General features: G+C 37.7%; 1 protein-coding gene across 6 annotated transcripts in view; it reads left to right on the top strand.

Annotated features, from left to right (window-relative positions):
* LOC121299014 (semaphorin-6D-like) overlaps positions 1 to 17,189 on the top strand; it is a 75,944-nt gene extending 58,755 nt beyond the window's left edge. For 2 of the 6 annotated variants that reach the window (XM_041226445.1, XM_041226443.1), the window contains 18 exons: positions 7,105 to 7,267; positions 7,883 to 7,994; positions 8,211 to 8,271; positions 8,585 to 8,647; positions 8,749 to 8,850; positions 9,002 to 9,092; positions 9,427 to 9,546; positions 9,927 to 10,015; positions 10,650 to 10,867; positions 10,986 to 11,117; positions 11,350 to 11,505; positions 11,591 to 11,761; positions 11,923 to 12,063; positions 12,188 to 12,265; positions 12,565 to 12,623; positions 13,015 to 13,071; positions 13,809 to 13,976; positions 15,513 to 17,189. In XM_041226445.1, the coding sequence (XP_041082379.1) occupies positions 7,156 to 7,267; positions 7,883 to 7,994; positions 8,211 to 8,271; positions 8,585 to 8,647; positions 8,749 to 8,850; positions 9,002 to 9,092; positions 9,427 to 9,546; positions 9,927 to 10,015; positions 10,650 to 10,867; positions 10,986 to 11,117; positions 11,350 to 11,505; positions 11,591 to 11,761; positions 11,923 to 12,063; positions 12,188 to 12,265; positions 12,565 to 12,623; positions 13,015 to 13,071; positions 13,809 to 13,976; positions 15,513 to 16,810 (3,228 nt within the window). In that variant the 5' untranslated portion in view covers positions 7,105 to 7,155 and the 3' untranslated portion in view covers positions 16,811 to 17,189. Of the gene's footprint in view, positions 1 to 192; positions 555 to 7,104; positions 7,268 to 7,882; positions 7,995 to 8,210; positions 8,272 to 8,584; positions 8,648 to 8,748; positions 8,851 to 9,001; positions 9,093 to 9,426; positions 9,547 to 9,926; positions 10,016 to 10,649; positions 10,868 to 10,985; positions 11,118 to 11,349; positions 11,506 to 11,590; positions 11,762 to 11,922; positions 12,064 to 12,187; positions 12,266 to 12,564; positions 12,624 to 13,014; positions 13,072 to 13,808; positions 13,977 to 15,512 lie in introns of those variants that run through there. The other 4 variants (XM_041226442.1, XM_041226446.1, XM_041226447.1 and 1 more) reach the window with 4 other exon arrangements.
* Positions 17,190 to 21,115: the final 3,926 nt, after the last annotated feature.

Below are 21,115 nucleotides of genomic sequence, written 5' to 3'. Positions count from 1 at the left end.
TTACTCCCGGGATGTGTTTACGCAGGTGCTATTTTTTTCTTGCAAAGAAGTTTGGTCTTATTCTTTTGGCATATATAAAAATAACAAGCCCTTCCCGCTACACAGCTCTGTACCAACTTGATTGTTTTTTGTGATTTGCAAAGTTAATTTTTTTTTTTTTTTTTTTTGGAGGGGGGGGGGGGGGGGGGGGGGTAAGGTAGAAGGGGAGGGCTGCCTTGGTGTCATTTGATCGGCCATGGGCTTTGAAGATCAGAAAGCTTACACAGCTGGGCCTACTGACAACACATAGGTTTGTGAGTCGGTGGCAAAAGGGCTTGTGTCTTGGCAGTGGAATTAAAGGGAATTGTAGGGGACGCGCACAACTGAATAAAAACACAGCACTGGCCGGACATACTGGCATCACAGAGGATGGATGCTAACCGGTAATCCGTGAGTCTGAGAAGTTTTCCCGTGTGTCAATTGGATATATAATAAGTCTATACTGGACTTATTCTGGATCTAAATCGACAAGAGGATTTGACATCGTTTTTGTGAATGTTACACAAAACGTTCAGGTAGGTGGATTTAGGGGATCGACAGACTTTAACACTTATATATAAAGTATTTAAGGTTTGTTTTTTTTTTTTTTTTTTGTAAAGGAATTTATGGTATCTACTAAATTAATTTCGCTACTAGTTTTTTTTATCAAAAATATTTTCATTATTTTTATGAGAATGGATTGATAATGTATTCAGTGGTTAATTAAATCGTCGTAAATGTGATTAGTTTAAAATTCAAGTATTTTCTGTATTTTTATACGGGGGGGGGGGGGGTGCACATTTGTGCTCATTTGTTGAATGATAGATTGTAATGACGTATATATACGATTGTTTATGTATTTTCATTTTACATTATATATATATATATATATATATATATATATATATATATATATATATATATATATATATATATAATATATAATAGAGAGAGAGAGCCATTGTATATGAACAGTGGATGATAATTGTGTGCTGCTACCGTGTGTTTTGTGCCATTTATTTTTACACACTGAAGCGACACCACACTATTTGCAAAAGTGTCAATTTAGCGGTACCGTATGTTGAATAGCTAAATGCTGTAGTAAAGTCCAGGGCTTGAAACTCTTAATCCAGTCATCCTTTTTGTGAGCACACTGCAATTACCGGGAGTGTATCTTGTGAACTGGTTACGTTGTGTAGTTTGATCAATGTGCAGTAAAAATGAGTTGCTTTACACTCGGGTTTGGGATTGTTGGAATCAGTTTAACATATTATTTAAATCTAGAAAAAAAAACACTTGCTTGCCAGGGCTGGATTATCCTTACTAACAACTGCACCTACGATACAAATGCTGTCATCTCTTCGGAGAACTGCACACACCTACTGTTTCACAAGGGCACTATTTCCTGTGGGGTTATTCAGGGCTCTGTAGAATATTCGTGTGTTCTGAAAGATTACTAATCCACATACTCTGGAGTTTTCTCATGGATCACGTCCACCTTTGAAATAGTTTCAATCCACCCAGTAATTTGATTCTGACCCTTGCTTGCTGTACCAGAAAGTTTTATATTGCATGGAGTAATCTCTTACCAAATGTAAAACTAATGTGTAAATGCCTGAAAATCCCAATTTTTAAAACGATGGCATATAACTATGGAGTTTAATTTTGATATGGTGTTAAATAATATTGTAGCGATCTCGGTTAACGCAGGGAGGCGCATCATACAGGGCGAGGCAATCCACACAGGCGGAGGGTGGGTGCGAACCCGGGATCTCTCTTGCAAGAAGCGTATATCGGGCTTGTGTTTTTTGTGTGTGATTACTTCACCCACCAGCCCTGCTGCTGCCTTACCCCGTGAACGCTACAATATGTATATATTGTTTCATACCATTTAAATAGGAAAAAAAAACCTGAATAGTTATATATAAATAACTATTCAGGGTAACCTTTTTTGCTACATTGGTGTCAGAGTAGATGCAGGTACCCCAGCACGCACTTGTCGGACTGTAGCCTGGTGAGCAAGTCCAGGGCGGACTTGAGGCTGGCAGGGGAGTGTGTAGTGTGCACAGGAGTAGGCAGCAGGAGGGCTGGGTGGGTGATGTAATCACACACAGGGACAAGAGCTGGCTCTTTTACACAGCGGTACTGGCGTTATGTTTTAGTGTGAGAGGTCCAGGGTTCGCGCCCACCCTCCGCCTGTGTGTGAATTGCCTCGTCCTGTGAGATGCGCCGGTCTGCATTAACTGAGACAATGGTGTCAGAAGTGGACGCAGGTTCCCCGGCACGCACTTGTCAGACAGTAGCCTGATGAGCAAGTCTGGGGCGGAATGTAGTGAACCTCAGTTCCTGCAGGCAGGCGCATCACACAGAGGGAGGGTGGGTGCGAACCAGGGACCTCTCGCACTAAAGCATAGCGCCAATACCGCTGTACAGAAGAGCCGGCTCCTTTGCAAGGTGCATATATCAGGCTTGTGTCCTGTGTGTGATTACGTCACCTGCCAGTCTTGCTGCTGCCTTCCCCCATGCACGCTACACTCTCCCCTGCCAGCCTCAAGTCCGCCCCTAACATGCTCACCAGGCTACAGTCCGACAAGTGCGTGCCAGGGTACCTGCATCCCACCACTGACACCAATGTAGCGAACCTCAGTTCCCACAGGCAGGCAATCCACACACAGCCGGAGGGCGGGCGTGAACCCGGGTCCTCTCGCATGCTACTTATATGTACATACATGTGTGCATTCAAATCCTTTTAAAACAGTTTGGATTTTTTTCTTTAGAATACTGTACCATGGTGTAAATCATATCACCCACTCTTTTTCAAAGCTGTCACCATCCCCACAGCATAACAGAATCAATCCATTTGTTTGCTTTTCCAACGGACTGAAGGAATACATCTGCAATTCAATGCTGAATCTTTTACTCCTGTTTTATGATAAAAGCTTAACACTTTCCCGTAGCTACCTCTGTAACAACACCTTCTTATACAAGTTGCAGTTAGAATTTTAATAAGCTTGTGTGGTATTTTAGTGTTGAAAGTGGCTACTTCCTGTATGCTATTTGCCTAATTCAGAAAATGAAGCGGCGTGTAATTGGGTTTGCTGATTGAGTGAGAGCCATATTGTGCTGTGTTGGCAGATGTTTTAGTCAACAACAGTTCTGGCTTCAGAAAAAAAGAAACGAAATCTGTTTTTAAAAAATCTGTCTGCAAAATACACATTTTAAATGTCACCCAGTTCTAGTTTGGAAACCTTTATGGTTTGTTGTCTATACAAAACAATTTATTATTTCCAGATTGAACTGGCCAGTACTTGAGCAGTTTTATTTCTGTTAATTTGCTTCAGTGTCATTCATTTGACAACTTCACTACTGTGAGCCCAGTGCTTGCTTTTCAAAAGTAAATGTTGAAATAACCCCAGAGATTAAATGTGCACTGCACATATATAACATATTAGGTGTGTTTATTCGACAACTCTTTCTCTGCTGCACCTATTGTTAACTAACCAAGATTAGCATTTTAACAACCCTAAAGTGAACTTCTGCTATTCTTACTAGCTGAACACTGTGCAAGTGTCATCCATCATTCTGTCTTTGCCAACGACAGGCTATTGGCGCTATTATCATTTGAAGCCATGCAGAGATCATCCAACTGTTAACAGCACAGCTGGCTACAGCTATTTTTTTTTTCTTCCACACCACTGGCGACATTGTCAGACTGTAGTAACTAGAGTTGACATCCAGAACATGCTTTCTATTGTCTGGCTTTCCTCGCCTCCCTCTGATCCGATACATATCTGCAGTAGAGTTTTAGTGGTTGTAAGACTTTCTTCTGTTTCATAGTTCACATGAAGGATGGTGTAAACACAGCTTCAGTAACACTGTTTTGTTTAATCTAAACAACTTCATAAATTGCTACATGTCAAAAAGGCTATTAAAAAAAAAAGTAAAAAATTACATGCAGGTACACAGCCCTCTTTATACTGCCTGGTAAGGGCCTTGTTTAAAAACTGGCAATAAGCGAGGGTAGCATTATAGTGAGGGTTAAAAAAAAAAAAAACACACACCACCTTCTATGTTTGCAGTAAATTCAATTTTTTTTTTTTTTTTTTTATACAATTAGTTAATTTTGAGGAACAGTTTATAGTTAAAAAATAAAAAATAAACACTCCTGTCTAACAATTCCGTAAAAAGAAAAGCGTACTTTTTTTTTTTTTTTTTTTTAAACATTTACTGTTGTTTATAAAAGTCACTTATTTTAGAGTGCGTCAAGACTTTTTCAGGTTAAACATCAAGGTAAGCCATTTGTTTTTATTCATTACAATGTCTCTAATTGCACTTCGATTTTAACAGTATATGCCTCATTTAGACCAGAAAACATTTGCCATGTCTTGCTTTCTTATTTTCAGATGCATACATGCAGATTTGTTTCTTTTGCTCAGGTGTTAAATGTAAGGTCAACTCGCCATTTTGTGCTTTGTGTTTTGCTGTGGGAGCGAGAGTGTTGATGACATTGGTATGAACGTTCAGTTAACAATGAATTAAGAAAGTGAGTCAAAGGTTAACTGCATAAATTTGTTGTTTTAATTGACCGTGATTATTTCACTAACGCTACAATGAGGGAAACTACAATGCTTATATTTGCGTTTGCTTGGCTTGGGAAGTTGGCGGGTGGCGGGCGGTAAGACAGTTTAGAAGTAAATGGACAAATATCCAGATGTAATGTAGGAAGGCAATATACAAGTAGTGAAGTAAAGAGTCATTTGGCAAAGTTGATCTCTAAAACCTGATGTATTGGTCGTGTGACTATCCTCTTTGGCAGCTTGTCGACCCTTTCTCGTGCTTTAAAAAGGGCACTCACTGTCCTTCAATAGTGCAGAATCCAAAAGGCTTGAATCCCAATTTGCCAGTTCCCTGATTTTTTGTTCTGCAGTTTTATTGCACAGCATGCTACATTGTGAACAAAAGTGACCACGGAAATCACAACGGCTGGGCAGCCGTGTGTAGACACCGTGTTGGCGGAGCTGTATAATTAAACATTACTGTCATTTCTGAGAACCTTTTACTTCATCAGCTAAGTTTATTACACTGTACCCAGAAATTAGCCTATATGAAATGGAAAAAGTGACACATATTGGAATATGTACATAAGGCAGCTGTATTTCCAACAAGGGCCTCTTGTGACATGATGATCTATAGAGCAAAGGGCAGGTAGTTTATCACTGTCTTCACAGAACCCCAAGAATGAATTAGAGCTTCATTCTTGTATTAAAAAAAAAAAAAAAAAAAAAAAAAAAATGATTTCCCTTTTTTTTTCCACCCCCAAGATTCAACCTAGTCAATTGTATTGTATCAATAACGTAAGGTTGGTACTGGTAAATTAGTAGAGTGTTAAATGAAATTTACATTGGTTGTAGAGTCATCAAATTGGAAGAAAGTTTTTTTTTGTTTTGTTTTGTTTTTGTAAACAGCTGTCTGTTTCATGTTTGTAAAAGTTCCAGCAAGAGTAAAACTATTATTTAAGTCAACACATTTTTCAAATTGCAGTTCGATGCAACTTGCAAACAAAGTTGATTTCTATTCAAGCCTGTAGAGATGGGTTGTTAAGAATTTTGTAGGTTAACCAGTTGTGTGACTAGAACAGAGCCTGTATCTCTGACACAGTTAAGCCTGCTCTCAACTACACACTTGAGGGCAATACTAGGAAACCGTAGATTGTAATATAATAAATAAATAAATAAATAAAACTTTGTTTCCTTCAGGTTGACTAGACATTTTATACTCTTGGCCTTTGCTGCATGGTATCATTCTTTTATATGAACTCAGCTGTGAAATAGAATAGTACAATAGACCGATGAGGATTTTTGCATGCCAATTTAAAGCTAACCCATTGACATCCATTCCAAGACCACATGCTATAAAACGCTGAAAACCATATTTCTTCAAATTGCACTGAATGAAGAAATGCCAATCCACTGCTGAGAGTTTGCTTCGTCACTTACAATAGCGTGTTTACAAAATGACTTAATTAACCATGTCTAGTGCGAAAAGGAGCACTGTAATTACAGACCTGATGGCAATACTAATGTAGTTTTAAAAAAAAAAAAAAAAAAATAGACTGTTGGATCAAAAGCTGGATGCACCACAGCCTTTTTCAGTATGGGTTTAAAAGGTGAACTGAACTGCATCCTATCTGGACTTTTCTAAACCCTCCCTATTCTAGCCGATACAGGGAATGGAGATTATCAAGCTTGCAGCACGTTCGAGTCAGAACAAATGTGAAGGTTTTTAATATCGATAAATGGCGCTGGAGGAAATGGCACAAGGATTATTATTGTTCTTTATTTCTGGTGTTGTGCATACTGCTTGTGAATCGTTAGCTGTTACTGTTGTTTGTCTCTGAATAAACAGTTTATATCCATTTAGGCACTTAAGGCATCAATAATTAGTTTGTCTCTACATTTTTTTGTCTAAAATGCATAAATGTCTATAAAGAGTAGTTTTTTTGTACAAGCTTTACAATTACTTTGGGGCAAAATCCATGTACTGTATAAATGGTACTTGTTATATCTTCCGAGGCACAAGAATAATGAATGTTATCTGAAACTATGATGTAAGTGCTTTCATTTATAGTGACTAGAAAATTCTTGCAGCTGCACTGGTCCTTGGAAAATTGATGGGAATGATGGACAATATGCTACTTTATGTAGGTCCAAACCAGTGTAAACAAATGATATAGGGGCTTTTGACTTGGTAGACCAGAAAGCTTGTGAACATCATTTGTTTCGTTGGTTGTTTCATTGAACAGTATTCTGTTCTACCCATTATTATTTCCCGTTACAGTACTATAGATGTGGCAATAGACAGTCACCAATAACTGACAGAGATATCTGAAAGCTCAGCTAAAAATTAGCATGTGTCAACACAGCCAGCAAAAATGCTGCTCAGGCTTGTCAAATAGCAGCCTCCACAGTGTTCAAAAACAGGACAGTGCAAGTAACAACGTGTACTTTCCTGAAGTCTATATTATGAAAATAGAAAAGAAAAATCCTAGACGTGGAACTCAGTGTATCCAATTTTCCTGTTTTCCAGGTAAGGTCTACACTTTTCTGAAGCAGGAAGCTTTTACTTTCTGTGTCAACCATGGGGCTGGGAATACAGCTTTTTCTCAGTGTGGTGATACTTACGACTTCACAGTTGGTGGCGGTCAGCTTTCCTGAAGATGATGAACCCATTGACACTGTAGACTACCACTGTAAGTACAATCTATAAGTAGGGATGGAAACAGAGTTTTCTGACCCCCCCCCCCCCCCCCCCCCCCCCCCACCCTTCCCCTTCCCCTTTCCTTTCCCTCTTGCCTGACTCAGTAACAACACCCCACTTGGATTCTATTCTTGTATGGGTAGCTGCTGGGACTATTTTTATAAGCATTGTGCCTCCCGAAATGATTATCCAATAAGATACACTGTGTGAAATTCAATAGCCAACAGCAATTAAGTTTTTAAGTTGGGTTATTGCTTGTCTATTGCTGCTTTTTTTTTTCTTTTTTCTTTTGATGGATTAAGCAGAATCGTGTGCATGAATACAAAATTGTTCAACTCTTGTCACTTTGGTACTCAGATGGACTTAAAACCTAGCAATTGATTTCTGTGAGGGGAGGGGGGTGGGGGGAGAAATACGAAATCTGCTGATGCAGTTTGAATTAACACATTGGTAATGTGCCAGTGTAACATTCTTTTAATATTCATTACATTACAGAAAGATTTTGTTTAAGCCATTCTACATGGCATATATACAGTTAATCAATACCACGTATCGAATCCTGAACTCTGTAATCCTAAATAAAGCTGTAACTCATTTCTGCTTGCAGATTCAAGGCAATATCCTGTATTCAGAGGACGTCCTTCAGGCAACGAATCTCAGCACAGGCTGGACTTTCAGCTGATGGTGAAAATTCAAGACACACTTTTCATAGCTGGCAGGTGAATCTTTAAGAGACTCCTAATTATATTGGATTGGAATACAACTGTCAAGTAATATATACAAAAAAGTATTGATTTGGATGCAGATTAAAATCATACAACAGATTGCAAAGTCATGTTTTGTTTAGTTTTTTTTTTTTTTTCTGGTTACCTAAGTACGCTAATCTGGTGTCTTGCAGAGCACATTTTCAACCTTGTTTTCTTGTCATTGAGCAGGGATCAGGTCTACACTGTCAGCCTAAAAGAATCATATAGGAATGAAATCGTTCCTTACAGGGTAAGATAATTTAATAAGAAGTCAATCCATTTTTTTTATGAGGGGGGGTTAATTTGAAATATTTCAGGTAATAAATTGATTGCAAAATCATGCTCACTGTCCTAACATTCCAGTGTTTACCTCAAATTGTATCTCTGTTATAAAATTAGCAAGAATCCATTTACCTGTAGATAAGAGCAGGTTTATATCTTTCATTGATGGGTTCACTGGTCCTGGTTAGCACTGAGGACTTCCACATTAGCTAGTCCAAGATTAATGGTAAACCACAGTGTGAAAACAGTATACAAAGACTAATGTTTAGACTTTTTTACAGAAATTAACATGGAGATCCAGGCAGCAAGACAGGGAAAACTGTGCCATGAAGGGAAAGCACAGAGTAAGCATAGTTTTCTTCATGGAATTGAAAAAATAAGCGCTTGCTACAATTCATCCAACACAATCTTGTATATTTTACTGTTCCCTTTTTTCTTTTAAAAGGATGAATGCCATAATTTCATAAAGGTCTTCGTTCCAAGAAATGATGATCTGGTTTTAGTCTGTGGCACAAACGCTTTCAACCCCATGTGCAGATATTACAGAGTAAGTAATGGCTATATATTGTAAATTGGTCAATAGTATTCTTTGGTGACTTTATCTTCAACCTGTCACTCCAAATAGGAGTCTAAAACAGTTATATATATCTATCTATTTATGGATCTGTCTATCTAAAATTATGTTTTGTTTTGTTTAGTTGGACAACCTGGAATATGACGGTGAAGAAATTAGTGGTTTGGCAAGATGCCCATTCGATGCCAAGCAGACCAATGTTGCCATATTTGCTGGTAAGAATAAGCTTTAAAATAATAAGTCAGTGATTAATGGCTCATGCAGAGGTGGAGGGGAGGGATGTTGTAAATGAAATATGACTGCTCAGCGTGTGCCAAGCCTGATCAGAAATATGATTAATCATAATGTTTTATTAAAATTAAGCTGCACACTAGTGTCCATAGCAACTGGGCTACATGAATGCCAATATATATATATATTATATATAATATAGATATGCATGCATTTTTAATCATGCCAAGTTAGTACCTGCATCGTAGGCAATTGTCCAAAATAAATACCACAATGTCTAGAAAAAATTTCTGACCTGTACTGTGTTTGTTAATCCAGACAGCAAACTTTACTCTGCAACGGTGGCAGATTTCCTGGCAAGTGATGCAGTCATATATCGCAGCATGGGAGATGGATCAGCCTTGAGAACAATAAAATACGATTCTAAGTGGTTAAAAGGTTAGGGACAATGACATACCATTTAAAAACATGGAATTGTACTTATTTGCAACAAAGTAAAATGTAATTTATTATTACATGTTATTTGCTTCATATCTATCTATCTCTGGCAGCACCTGTTTGTATTGTTCTGTGTTCATCATCATCATCATCATCATCATCATCCATCTGTAAGGCCTTGGATTAGCCTTCTGATTCACTGCACTCTCATTTAGACTTTTTTTAAGCCTCCAGGGTACAGAAAAATCACCTTAGTTGATAAGTAACTTATACTGTCTGCTTACTGACCCAACAGAAGTTACCCTTCATGTGTGTAATGTGGGAGACCAAAGAGTTTAAGACTTGCATAACCAACTTAGTCTTTGTCCCCTTTGTTACAGAGCCACACTTTCTACATGCCTTAGAGTATGGGAATTATGTGTACTTCTTCTTTAGAGAAATAGCAGTGGAACACAATAATCTGGGGAAGGCAAGTTCAATTCTGCTTGATTAAGTTAACCTTCAAAAAGTCAAATGTACTCAAGATATAAATAGTTTATTTGCAGTGCAACAGTAAATATTTTAAAGAAATACAAAGTGTTTGTTATCACACGTCTCCATGTAGTTTCCTAAAGGAATTCATTTAGCAGTCTGGTTCCTTTAACTCTGTAGTTAAGATTTACCAATAATCTGAGCCTAGTTTTTCCAGACAGGTTTTAAGCGCTCTCCCTAAAGCCGCAAGGTAATAAATATTTCAGTCACACTAATGCAGTCCTTGATACCTGTACTGCGATGTAGATGTAATTTACAGTTGTAAATTATTAAGCCTATTACTCATGGTTAATTAAAGTCTTTGAATCAGTTACCTTTTTTCTCCCACCCCCCCCCCCCCCCCCCCCCCCCCAAAAAAAATGGTGGTTTTCCAGTTGGGAGTGTTGTGTTTACTCAAAATTGGGTTCTAAAAACATTCATCCTTTGAGTAACAGTATAAGCTGTACTTGCATGCAGATTTTGAAGACGACATCACAATGCCTTGGCCATAAAGGGATTTTAATGTATTATTTAAACCATGGAAGTGTTTTTTCATAAGACTCTTGAAAAGACTCTTTTTTTTTTTTTTCTAGGCTGTGTATTCCAGAGTGGCACGCATATGTAAAAATGACATAGGTGGCTCCCAAAGAGTACTAGAAAAACACTGGACCTCATTTGTGAAGGCTCGCCTCAACTGCTCTGTTCCTGGGGATTCGTTTTTCTATTTTGATGTTCTGCAATCCATCACGGACATAATAGAAATCAATGGCATCCCCACGCTTGTTGGCGTATTTACCACACAGCTTAATAGGTGAGTGATGAGGAGTAACCAGACACCAGAAGTAACTGCACTGCTGTAGTCTTATTAAATTGACTTTTATGCACTTTGTATCCCAATTCATTTTTTCTTCCGCATCTGTGTTTTGTAGCATTCCAGGATCTGCTGTGTGTGCTTTCAGCATGGATGATATTGAAACCGTGCTCAGCGGCAGATTTAAAGAACAAAAAACTCCGGACTCTGTTTGGACAGCTTTTCCTGAAGATAGATTACCTAAACCTAGGTAGATATTATTAAGCTGTGACAATGCTGCAGTTTTAAATAATTTATTAGCAATAATTGGACATGTTGCATATTTAAACTGCTTTGCACTGTGCGCACCATATGCAAGCTGGTATTTGTTACAAGTTTGGGGCACATTTTTACCATCTCCATGATCACATTTAATAAGTAACTGACCTGTTGTCCTCTGATCGCGTACCCTTTCATGTAATAAAATGCTGTGTTCCTTTCAGGCCTGGCTGCTGTGCAGGACATGGTCTGGCAGAGTCTTACAAAACCTCCATTGATTTCCCCGACGAAACCCTATCCTTTATCAAATCCCATCCTTTGATGGATTCTGCTGTCCCATCCGTCACTGAGGAGCCCTGGTTCACAAAGACTCGCGTCAAGTACGGCTTCCTGCAGAATTAAAGGGATCTCTCTAATCCTACAAATATCATCTCGATTTAACAGTGTGCTTTTCTGTTGTTGTAGGTACAGGCTCACTGCAATTGCAGTGGACAATTCGGCAGGTCCTTATCAAAACTACACAATACTTTTTATTGGCTCCGAAGCAGGCGTGGTCCTCAAAGTCTTGGCAAAGGCTCCCCTTTCTCTGAATAACAGCGTTTTACTGGAAGAGATTGATGTCTTTAACCATGGAAAGTAAGTAGTTTTATAAAAATGTTCATCCAGACAATTTGATACATTTTTATTTTAGTTTTTAATAATCTCCATACGAAGAACAAAAAAAAGTAGATTTGCATTTTTACTCCAATTAAATTCTAAACTGATTTGACTTTTTTTTTTTTTTTTTCTTGCACTAGGTGTCTATCCAACAGTGAGGAAGACCAAAAGATCATGTCACTTCAGTTGGACACCGATAATCATGCCTTGTTTGTGGCCCTTTCAAGCTGTGTGATCAAGATACCACTCAGTCGCTGTGAACGTCATGGCTCCTGTCAAAAGTAAGTCTAACTATGATTTAACAGGAAGACAGAACTGGAAAATATCTGACACTGCTGTCCACAGAGTCTATAAACAGATACTCAGGATTTTGTATGTACCATGTTTTTGTGTTCACCAATTCAGGTCTTGTATCGCATCACGGGATCCATATTGTGGCTGGATGGCTGACGGATCATGTGAAAGGATTCAACCGGGTATGATGTAAGTATTTTCAGAGTTGTTTCTTTTAAATTTTCTGTTTAACCCATTACAGGCTCAATGGGGTGTTGCATGTTTGCTAAAGAAACTGTACTTTGTGAAGGAAGGGGGGTTATGTTTCCCTTCAGCAATCTACAGTGAGGGTTTGCCTTAAAAGGATGAAAGGGATACATTCCGCAATAAAAACCCAACTTCAGGGAGCCAGCTGTATTAAAAGCAGATCTTATTTATTGGTTTCTGTATAAATGTTTTTCAACAATCTGTCTTCTGATGTCTTTCCTCTTGTGTCTCCATATTTACAGCTCTGGGTATGAACAAGATGTGGAACATGGCAACACCATGCGACTTGGAGGTTGTCACGGTGAGACATTCACAGCCTGTCATGTTGGCTGACACAACTATCTTGGAATATCACACTAGTAACCTTTCAGTACATTCTTGTGTGAAATTCTGACACACACATTTATGGTCCACACCACACCTACATACCATGCAGTGTTTCCACCAGAGACTCACAAAGCTGAGCTGTTTGATCAGAGCAAGGATCAGTTACCAAATTAAATATATATATATATATATATATATACACATCGTCCAGTGTTTGTAATGGGTTTTGTTTTTAGCAGTAAAGTACAACAATTGAATTTATTTTTATGATTTTTATTTTTGATAGATCTTAATAGTTATTTAAAGTCCTTTTTTGTTTGTTTTATTTTTGGTCACTGATGACTTGTTCCTTTTAATTCTTTTAGAATTTGTGGCTACTACAGCTATGCCAGATTACAAAACATTTGGCGATCCAACATCTGGTTAGTTTTTTTTACTTTAAATTATTTCTTTTTTTTTTTTTTTCTCAAGTTCAGCATATTCAAGCCTCCTCTGCTCCTCCTGTAGCTGGCAATCCATCATTTTGCAACCTTTTTCTTCATCTTCTTGCCATTATAACAATAGACACAGACGGACTGTTTTTGCTCAGCAAGCCATTGCATATTAACCAGTCATCGCTGACCGACATTTGTTCTTTAAGGTTCCATTAACATACATCTCAGCTGCATGAGTAACCATCAGGCTTAACTCTCTCCTTACCACACCTTGGGAATTTACACAAGTATCCTCTGGGAGACACAGCAGGAAGTGTATTTCTTTTCAATCTTTTTACTTTATGCTTTATACTTTAACCATAAATATTGTATTTTTCCACTTTTGGTGCACACATTATGCTTCTGTATAAAGTAAGAACAGTAAAGATTAGTCAAAAGTTATAAACAGTAAGATTGTCTATGCATACATAGTATAACATTTCTTAAAGTAGGTAGGTTACTAATTTAAATTAATGTATTTGCCAAAATATTGGGTAGATAATACACAGTTAACATGCTGTTTATCCAGTACTGTGATATCCTGTGATTCACCAAAGCTAAGAGGACATTAAGCTAAAATATCTCTGATAATGACACGTACGAAACCCCATCTCTGGGCCGTTTTTGTTGTGGCAGTTTTTATCCACAGTTTACCAAATGCTAATGAAATCTGTTTGTCACCACAGACATGGCGTTGTCATCACCCCCTGCCACCACAATGGCATCTGGCCCTATAGTTTCACCAAAAGCCATTGGCCCACTCTTACCTGAACTGATTGGTTCACGGAAATTTGTGCTCCAAGATGATCCTGACACTTCTGATTTTTATGATCCATTATCAGGGGTCCCAAAGGGTAAGGCCTTTAAGAGGGAGTTCTTTACTGTTGAATGGAAACCCGAGTAATAGCTGCTATTAGCAGGTCTTTGATGGTCAGCCAAAATCCAGTGAGGACAGCAAGCTGTCTTCAAATTACTACCGAGCATGAACTAATATGACCGTTACGCAACATTTACTAGAATCTTGCTGTAAAGTGTGTTTTTGCATGAGGAAACACCTTAAGTAAAATATAGTCCAGTTACCTGGTCTTTTTTTGTAAAAGCAGCAAACAAAGGTTTCCACCAGCTGACATGGCAGTGATTCATTTAAGTTGATTTACATTTAATTTGAATATTTTATTTCCATGTTAGTAATCTTTATTATGTGGTGTTTTTTTTTTTTGTTTTTGTTACCTCAAGTGATATGTTCAGTTTCTTTATCAAAATATCTTTGTTTTCTTTCTTTTGAAATCTTTTTTTTTTCTCACTGCCATTAATCTCTAACCCTGAACATTTTAACCAATAAAATGTTCAAAAGGCCTTGCCACTAATAAGAGTCTTGTTTTAAATCCTTTTACTACTTTAAAATGTGGCCCAACTGCAATATTGCATGCAGTGATTTCACGCAACACTAACTGTAGAAACATGTCTGTGGTTACTAACAAATTAGTAGGACACTAATATGTGTTTTTAAGAACAACTTCTGCACTAAACAGTTTTCTGACTCCTCTAAATGGTTTTAAAATCTGTTATGTCTGTAATCTAAATAGTAACTAAATAAACTAATAATAATAAATAAATAATAAAATATAATAATAATAATAATAATAATAATAATAATAATAATCTGTTAAATATGCCTAATTAATTGTCAAACATTTCTAAAGCTTTTGCCTTACTAACAATGACACTAATCATCCTTTTCTACTTTTATAAACTGTGTTCTAATCAGCTAGGGTTCATATTAAATGCGATCTGTTATCTTCACAAAGGTTTAGATTGGATGCTAAGAGTATATTCTGTGTTTGACATTGTTTGTTCTCGTCAGCTTGAGTAGTCCAAAAAAAAAAAAAGCATGATACATTCTAACAATAATCTATAATTAAAATGTGGGTTAAAATCTTTAGATTCTAAAAATAAATATGTTTCTCCAGTGATTTTCATATTTGCTTTGGCTCTTAAATGATCCTTGACAGCAGACGTGGTAAATGCGATCAGATTTATGTAGCTCTGGCATGTCCTCCTTTCAAATCATATCATTATAAATCTACACGATGCCACCAATGCCAAGAAAATGCTGAACAGAAAAATAAAACATAAGGATTTTGAGGTACCTGTGCTGAACTACTGTTTGTAAAATGAGACACAATTGAAGAGCATTAAACAAACAAAACAGCTCCTAGATAATTTCACTTTATTAAAAATAGGGTCCTGATCTGATTAGTATATTATTATATGGGTCTCAGAAATGATTGCCTGTGTTGTACAATAGTTAACAGTGCTATAATAGCAAGATTAGGAGGTTATCGTTGTACGTTAAGTTCTTGACATTAAATTGGATATCTCTGTTTCAGGTGTGTGGGAGGTTCAGTCAGGAGACTCCAATCAAATGGTTCACATGAATGTCCTGATCACCTGTGTTTTTGCTGCTTTTCTCCTGGGTGCCTTCATAGCTGGCGTGGCAGTTTACTGTTACAGAGATGCTTTCATACGAAAACCCAGGAAAATTCACAAAGACGCTGAATCGGCTCAGTCTTGCACAGACTCAAGTGGAAGCTTTACAAAACTAAATGGATTGTTTGATAGCCCAGTGAAGGAATACCAGCAAAATATTGATTCGTCTAAGCTGTACACAAGCTTATTGAGTAATGGGAAAGATATGCCGACTAATGGAGACACAAAGACGATGATATTGAGCAGCCATAGTCAACCTCCAGAACTAGCTGCTCTTCCAACTCCCGAGTCTACCCCAGTTCTTCAGCAGAAAAGCATGCAGCCTATTAAGAACCAGTGGGAGAAAGCTAATAATGTAAAGGTTTCGAGAAAGGAATCTCCTCTCAAAAGCCCTCAGTATTTTCCATCTAGCCCTCCACCTCACTCCCCTATTGGACACGGACATATTCCAAGTGCTGTTGTTCTTCCGAATGCTACCCATGACTACCGTGCTTCCTTCTCAAATCCAGATTTCCACAGATCTGAAAGGAAAATGCAGAAGATTGATCAGCCTGCATGTGGAAAATCAAGCAAAAAAGACCAGAGACGATCTGTGGATGCAAGGAATACCCTGAATGACCTTCTGAAACATTTAAATGAAACGAACAGCAATCCAAAATCTATACTTGGAGAAGTCCCCATGACCCACCAAAGCCTGCCACTGGACCCGATGACAGAGATGCCACCTAAGATTCCCAGTAGAGAGGCTTCTCTTTATTCTCCCTCTTCCACTCTTCCAAGAAACAGCCCAACTAAACGGGTTGATGTGCCCAGTACTCCAACAACACCAACAATACCAATGAACACATTAGAAAGACAGAGGGGGTATCACAGAAGTTCTTCACAAAGGCACTCACTGTCTGGCCTGCCTAAAAACATTAACTCACCAAATGGTGTGCTATTGTCAAGACAACCTAGTATGAACAGAGGGGGATATATTACTCCCAACCCCCCATCTAGATTAGACTTGCATGGAACACCAATTGGTGTTCATTCTCAACCCTCTTTATCCAGACAGAGCAGCTACACAGGGCATGGCTCACTTCCACGAACTGGAATCAAGAGGACACCCTCCATAAAACCAGATGTTCCTCCAAAACCCAATGGGTTTGTTCCTCAGACTGCTCCAATGAGACCAGTAAACAAATACAGCTACTAAAGTTTGTATTCACTTTGCGAAAGAACCAGGTGTAGTTGCATCCTACCGAGAGGTGTTACTGATGTTGTAGAAAGACTATGGAAAGGTGGAAAAGCAAGTGGCCAAAGAAGCTACTTCCAACAGCATCATCTTCTCTTTTTTTTGCAAACTATGCCAGGAGGACAGCAAGTTTTCTGTTTCAATACGAGGACAAGAGGTGGTTGTGACTTGTGTTGCACTCAAGTCTGGAGCTGAGGAAAATCAAACTGCTTGGAGGGACTTAAGAGTTTGTTTTATGCCAATTTTGGCATTCTGAATTACCATGCAAGAATACTTGAATGGGTTCCGTTATTCACTGCCACAGAGCATTGTCTTCCCATTTAATGTGAAATTGGGGGGGGGGGGGGGGGGGGGGGGGGGGGGGGAGTATGTATGCATCTGTCAGGCCAATTGGCCAAAATATCAGAAACTATTAATATCTCCATGATGTTCTGAATTACAAGCAATGTGCTTTGACACTGAAAAATGCATTTATGGACTATCTGTGGCAAAAAGTCCATCGCAAACCTAACGCTAACCCTGTGTACAGTTTATACATGTACACAATATGATGCACTTACCACATGTGTGCAGTGAGAACACTCAGAAGGTGCACATCGATCCATTAGCACCACACTTTATATGGATAACAACTTGGGCCAATCTGTGTCTGTTATTACAATTCAGGGAGAACTTACTTGGACTGTTTTAACTCCCTGGACATTTCTGAAGTACATTTGCTTTGCTGCTATTGGTGTGTGTGTGTATATATATATGATAATATATATTAATATATAATATATATATTAATATATATATATATATATATTGGGGGTGTGTGTGCATTTAGTACTTAGCTGTGGTTCCCCATTGTACAAACATTTTACTACTTCAAGACAGCCAAGAAGACACTGTGAAGCAAAGTTCCTAGTCTTAATGGCCACAGGGCTTTTAGTATAGTGTTAGGCACTGCCTTTGTGAGGGTGAGGTGGCGCAGTGTGTAAATGCACAAGCCTTTCACTGTTTTGAGGCCTGGGTTAGCCTTAATGGACATTACAAAACCACCACATCGTTTGTCAAGTGATAGCCTGTTCAGCTAGTGCCATTGTCCCTCATTTTACTAGCTAGAAAGAAATAGCCCACTGCCTTTGTACTAAAATTATATATATGTAAAATGGAAGTGCTTCTTTTCTTTGCCCTCAAAACAATCAGTGAATTTCAAGTCTAGCAGCTACCCATTAGGTATTAGAGTAGTGCAATCGTTTAAAAAGAGAGAGAATAACAAGGTGTCCCTAAGAGTTATGCCGGTAATGACCATGTTCTGTAAATATATTTTTGTGAGTTTTCCTGAATCTGTGCATTGTGTGCCTTATTCGACGATCACTACCCTAACTGCTGAACGTTTGTTAAGTCTTCTTGAGCATTAATGTGTGTGCCAGGTACACCTTAAAAAAAAAAAAAAAAAAAAAAAAAGAAAACACATCCTACACATTGGGGATATTACAGAATGAAGACACTTGTTATTCCAAAATAATAATTTAAAAAAGATCACCTTTTTGCTTTCAGCTGTTGTATAAAGATGCTTTCTCTTGCACAGTTGAAGTAATTCAGTGAATGTAAAACACTAACTACAGGAAGTAGTATGTGAAACTGGGTGCTCAAGATGGACACAAACTACATGAAAGTTTAAGATGTTACCACCTTTGTTTTGTAGGTTTCTGTAAAACTGACCATTTCAGTTTCACACACACACACACACACACAAATATATATATATATATATAATATATATATATATATATATATATATATATATATATATAAAGGGCCCTCTTGGTTACCCAATTACAGAATGCATGTGTTTTAATACATGGATTAACAAGGCTGGGAACATGCACTGAAAACATTCAGTTAAATAGAATAGGAGTGCATGCACATGCACTGAGGGCTTTTTCACTGTTTCCAAATGGTAAAAAAAAAAATTCTCTAATTAAACCTTAAGGATTCTAAGATTGCAAATAAACATGTTTGCCTGTATGTGCCCAAAGTTCAACTGTGCTTACAAGACATTTTCTCTTATTTATTGAAGAAAAAAAAAAAAACATTTAATCAAGTCACAGTTGTTAGTACTGTACTTCCTTGAGTACTAATGTATGTACAAAGTGAAAGCTGCATTGTACTTGTGTGCCCTCTTGAAAGGTTTGTAATGTTGAACTGCCTTGTATATTGCAATGTGAATTCAAACTTTATGTTGCAATTTGACTATTCAAGCCTTTTCATTCAGATGCTTTGTGTGTGAAGAATAAATCCAAGCTGTCAACTTTTTGTTTTTTAATACAGCACAAATTCAGAGCTGACATTCAGTTGTTTGTATATGTCCTGTGGAGTACCTTTAACATGTGTAGAGATCTTGTAAACTTGTACTGTGAATGTGTAAATAATTACGTACATTTTTTTAACACAGCATGTAAAGTAAAAAAAATAAAATATTACAGTGCAGAACATAACATTTAATTGTTTGAATAGATGTAAAGACTACTGTACAATGCTGAAAGGTTTTAAGGTAGCGGGTGGGGGGCAGGGGGGTCAAGAAAAAAAAAAAACAGATCATATCTAAGATACTATGGTTAGTTCTACTGTTGACAGTGTGCCAATTAAGTGATTATCACCCTGGAGATATCTGGTGCAATTATGTTCTTCTTAAAACTGCTCCCAGGAGGTATGAACTAGCAGCTTGACAATAACCATTGGAGGACAATTCTGCATTTACCAAATTAATATCATAGAAAGGCTTTCTTTGGGCAGCAACGTTTTTTTTCTGCTTTGTCTGCTAATAAACATGGCTGTTTACAACCACTTAACAGAATCCTCATCGGTGCCAGCAAAGCAGTCATCTACAATTCTGTTGAGAAAAGCATACAACAGGACTAAATTACTTTGGGGGTTATTTCGATTTATTTATTTTTAAACAGTGAATTTAAATACTTCCTGTCCTTTTAAACCTGCAGAGCAATTACGGATCAAAAATCACCCGTGGGGGAAAACGCCAGCAGTTGTGATACATGTTGCTGTTTAGATGATTAAAAATAGCCCATATTATATTTACTTCTTTTCTGTTGCCAAGTTCTGTTTCCTCCATGCGGTTTAGTACATTTTGCTTGGAACGTTAGAATCATTTCAAAACTGCAATCTGGAGGGAAACAACACACACTTCAGATGTCTGTGGTAAAGTTCCCAAAGCTGTTTCTAACACGTAGACAGAACATAGAACATCTGGCAAATTCCTTATGGACTGAAATTGCAAAGCACTTCTGTAATACACAGCCAGATCTTGATAAGATCTGGTCATTGGACCAGGGAGCAAAAAGGTTTTATCCAACATGCAGTGTACAGTATCATGACAAGATGTCATTACTTTCACATGCTGGGAGCCTTATAAGCTGCAATTTTCCCCCAAAGCATGAAAATATGAGCATGTTAGAATATAAATCAAGTTTTTAAAAAAATAAATTGAGCTGCCTTCTGGACATTTAAATAGGTTGTCAGTGGTTTTCCAATAAATCCTTCTGCATGTTTTACCAGCATTTCAGATGGTGGACTAACTGATATTTTGCAGAGTAATAAATTAGTTCCAGAAGGGTGGGTAGTTACTATTTTTATAACTTAACTTTTTCTTAACTTTGGTTTATGCCAGCGTACATGCCTACCCTTACAGAAATGTTGGTAATTGTAGAGTGTTTTCTGCCAATTTCATAAAAATATTAACACATCCAGCTTTTAATGTCAATTTTTATTGTAGAGAGTAAATAAGGGGCAAAACAAAAGAAAGAAAAATATCCTTATACCAAGGTGAAGAACCACTGCCTTAAATTAAATTAAAACGAATTGAAATCTCCATATTTACCCTTTTTATTGCCTGAAAAAAACTATTTTCCAAAAATGTTTTTTCCACTCCTAAAAAGTGAGTTGAACCGACCCATTATGTATGCCACACCACCTTCAATCGCAATTACCTCTTTCATCACCATGTAACTGAAATAATTACAACTAGAGACAGTTGGGTCTGCTGCATTGAGTAGTGTTGTCTTCCTAGACTGCACTAGCAAACCTCTGTTTTGTATGTTTAAGGACAACAACGAAAATGAAGCAGTTTCTTCTTCCCAACTGTACCAGAGAAACAGTGTATCAATGTGATGTTCTGTCACCATCACAGGATAAATCTGTAGATTTTCATGCTTGGTTTACCCTTGACACCAATGCTGGGTTTCTCTGAACTCATACTTCAAC

This window comes from Polyodon spathula, chromosome 24, assembly GCF_017654505.1.
Source record: "Polyodon spathula isolate WHYD16114869_AA chromosome 24, ASM1765450v1, whole genome shotgun sequence".
NCBI classification, from domain to species: Eukaryota; Metazoa; Chordata; class Actinopteri; order Acipenseriformes; family Polyodontidae; genus Polyodon; species Polyodon spathula.
The sequence above is the reverse complement of the archived record's forward strand: the minus strand, read 5'-3'. Positions and strand labels throughout refer to the sequence as shown.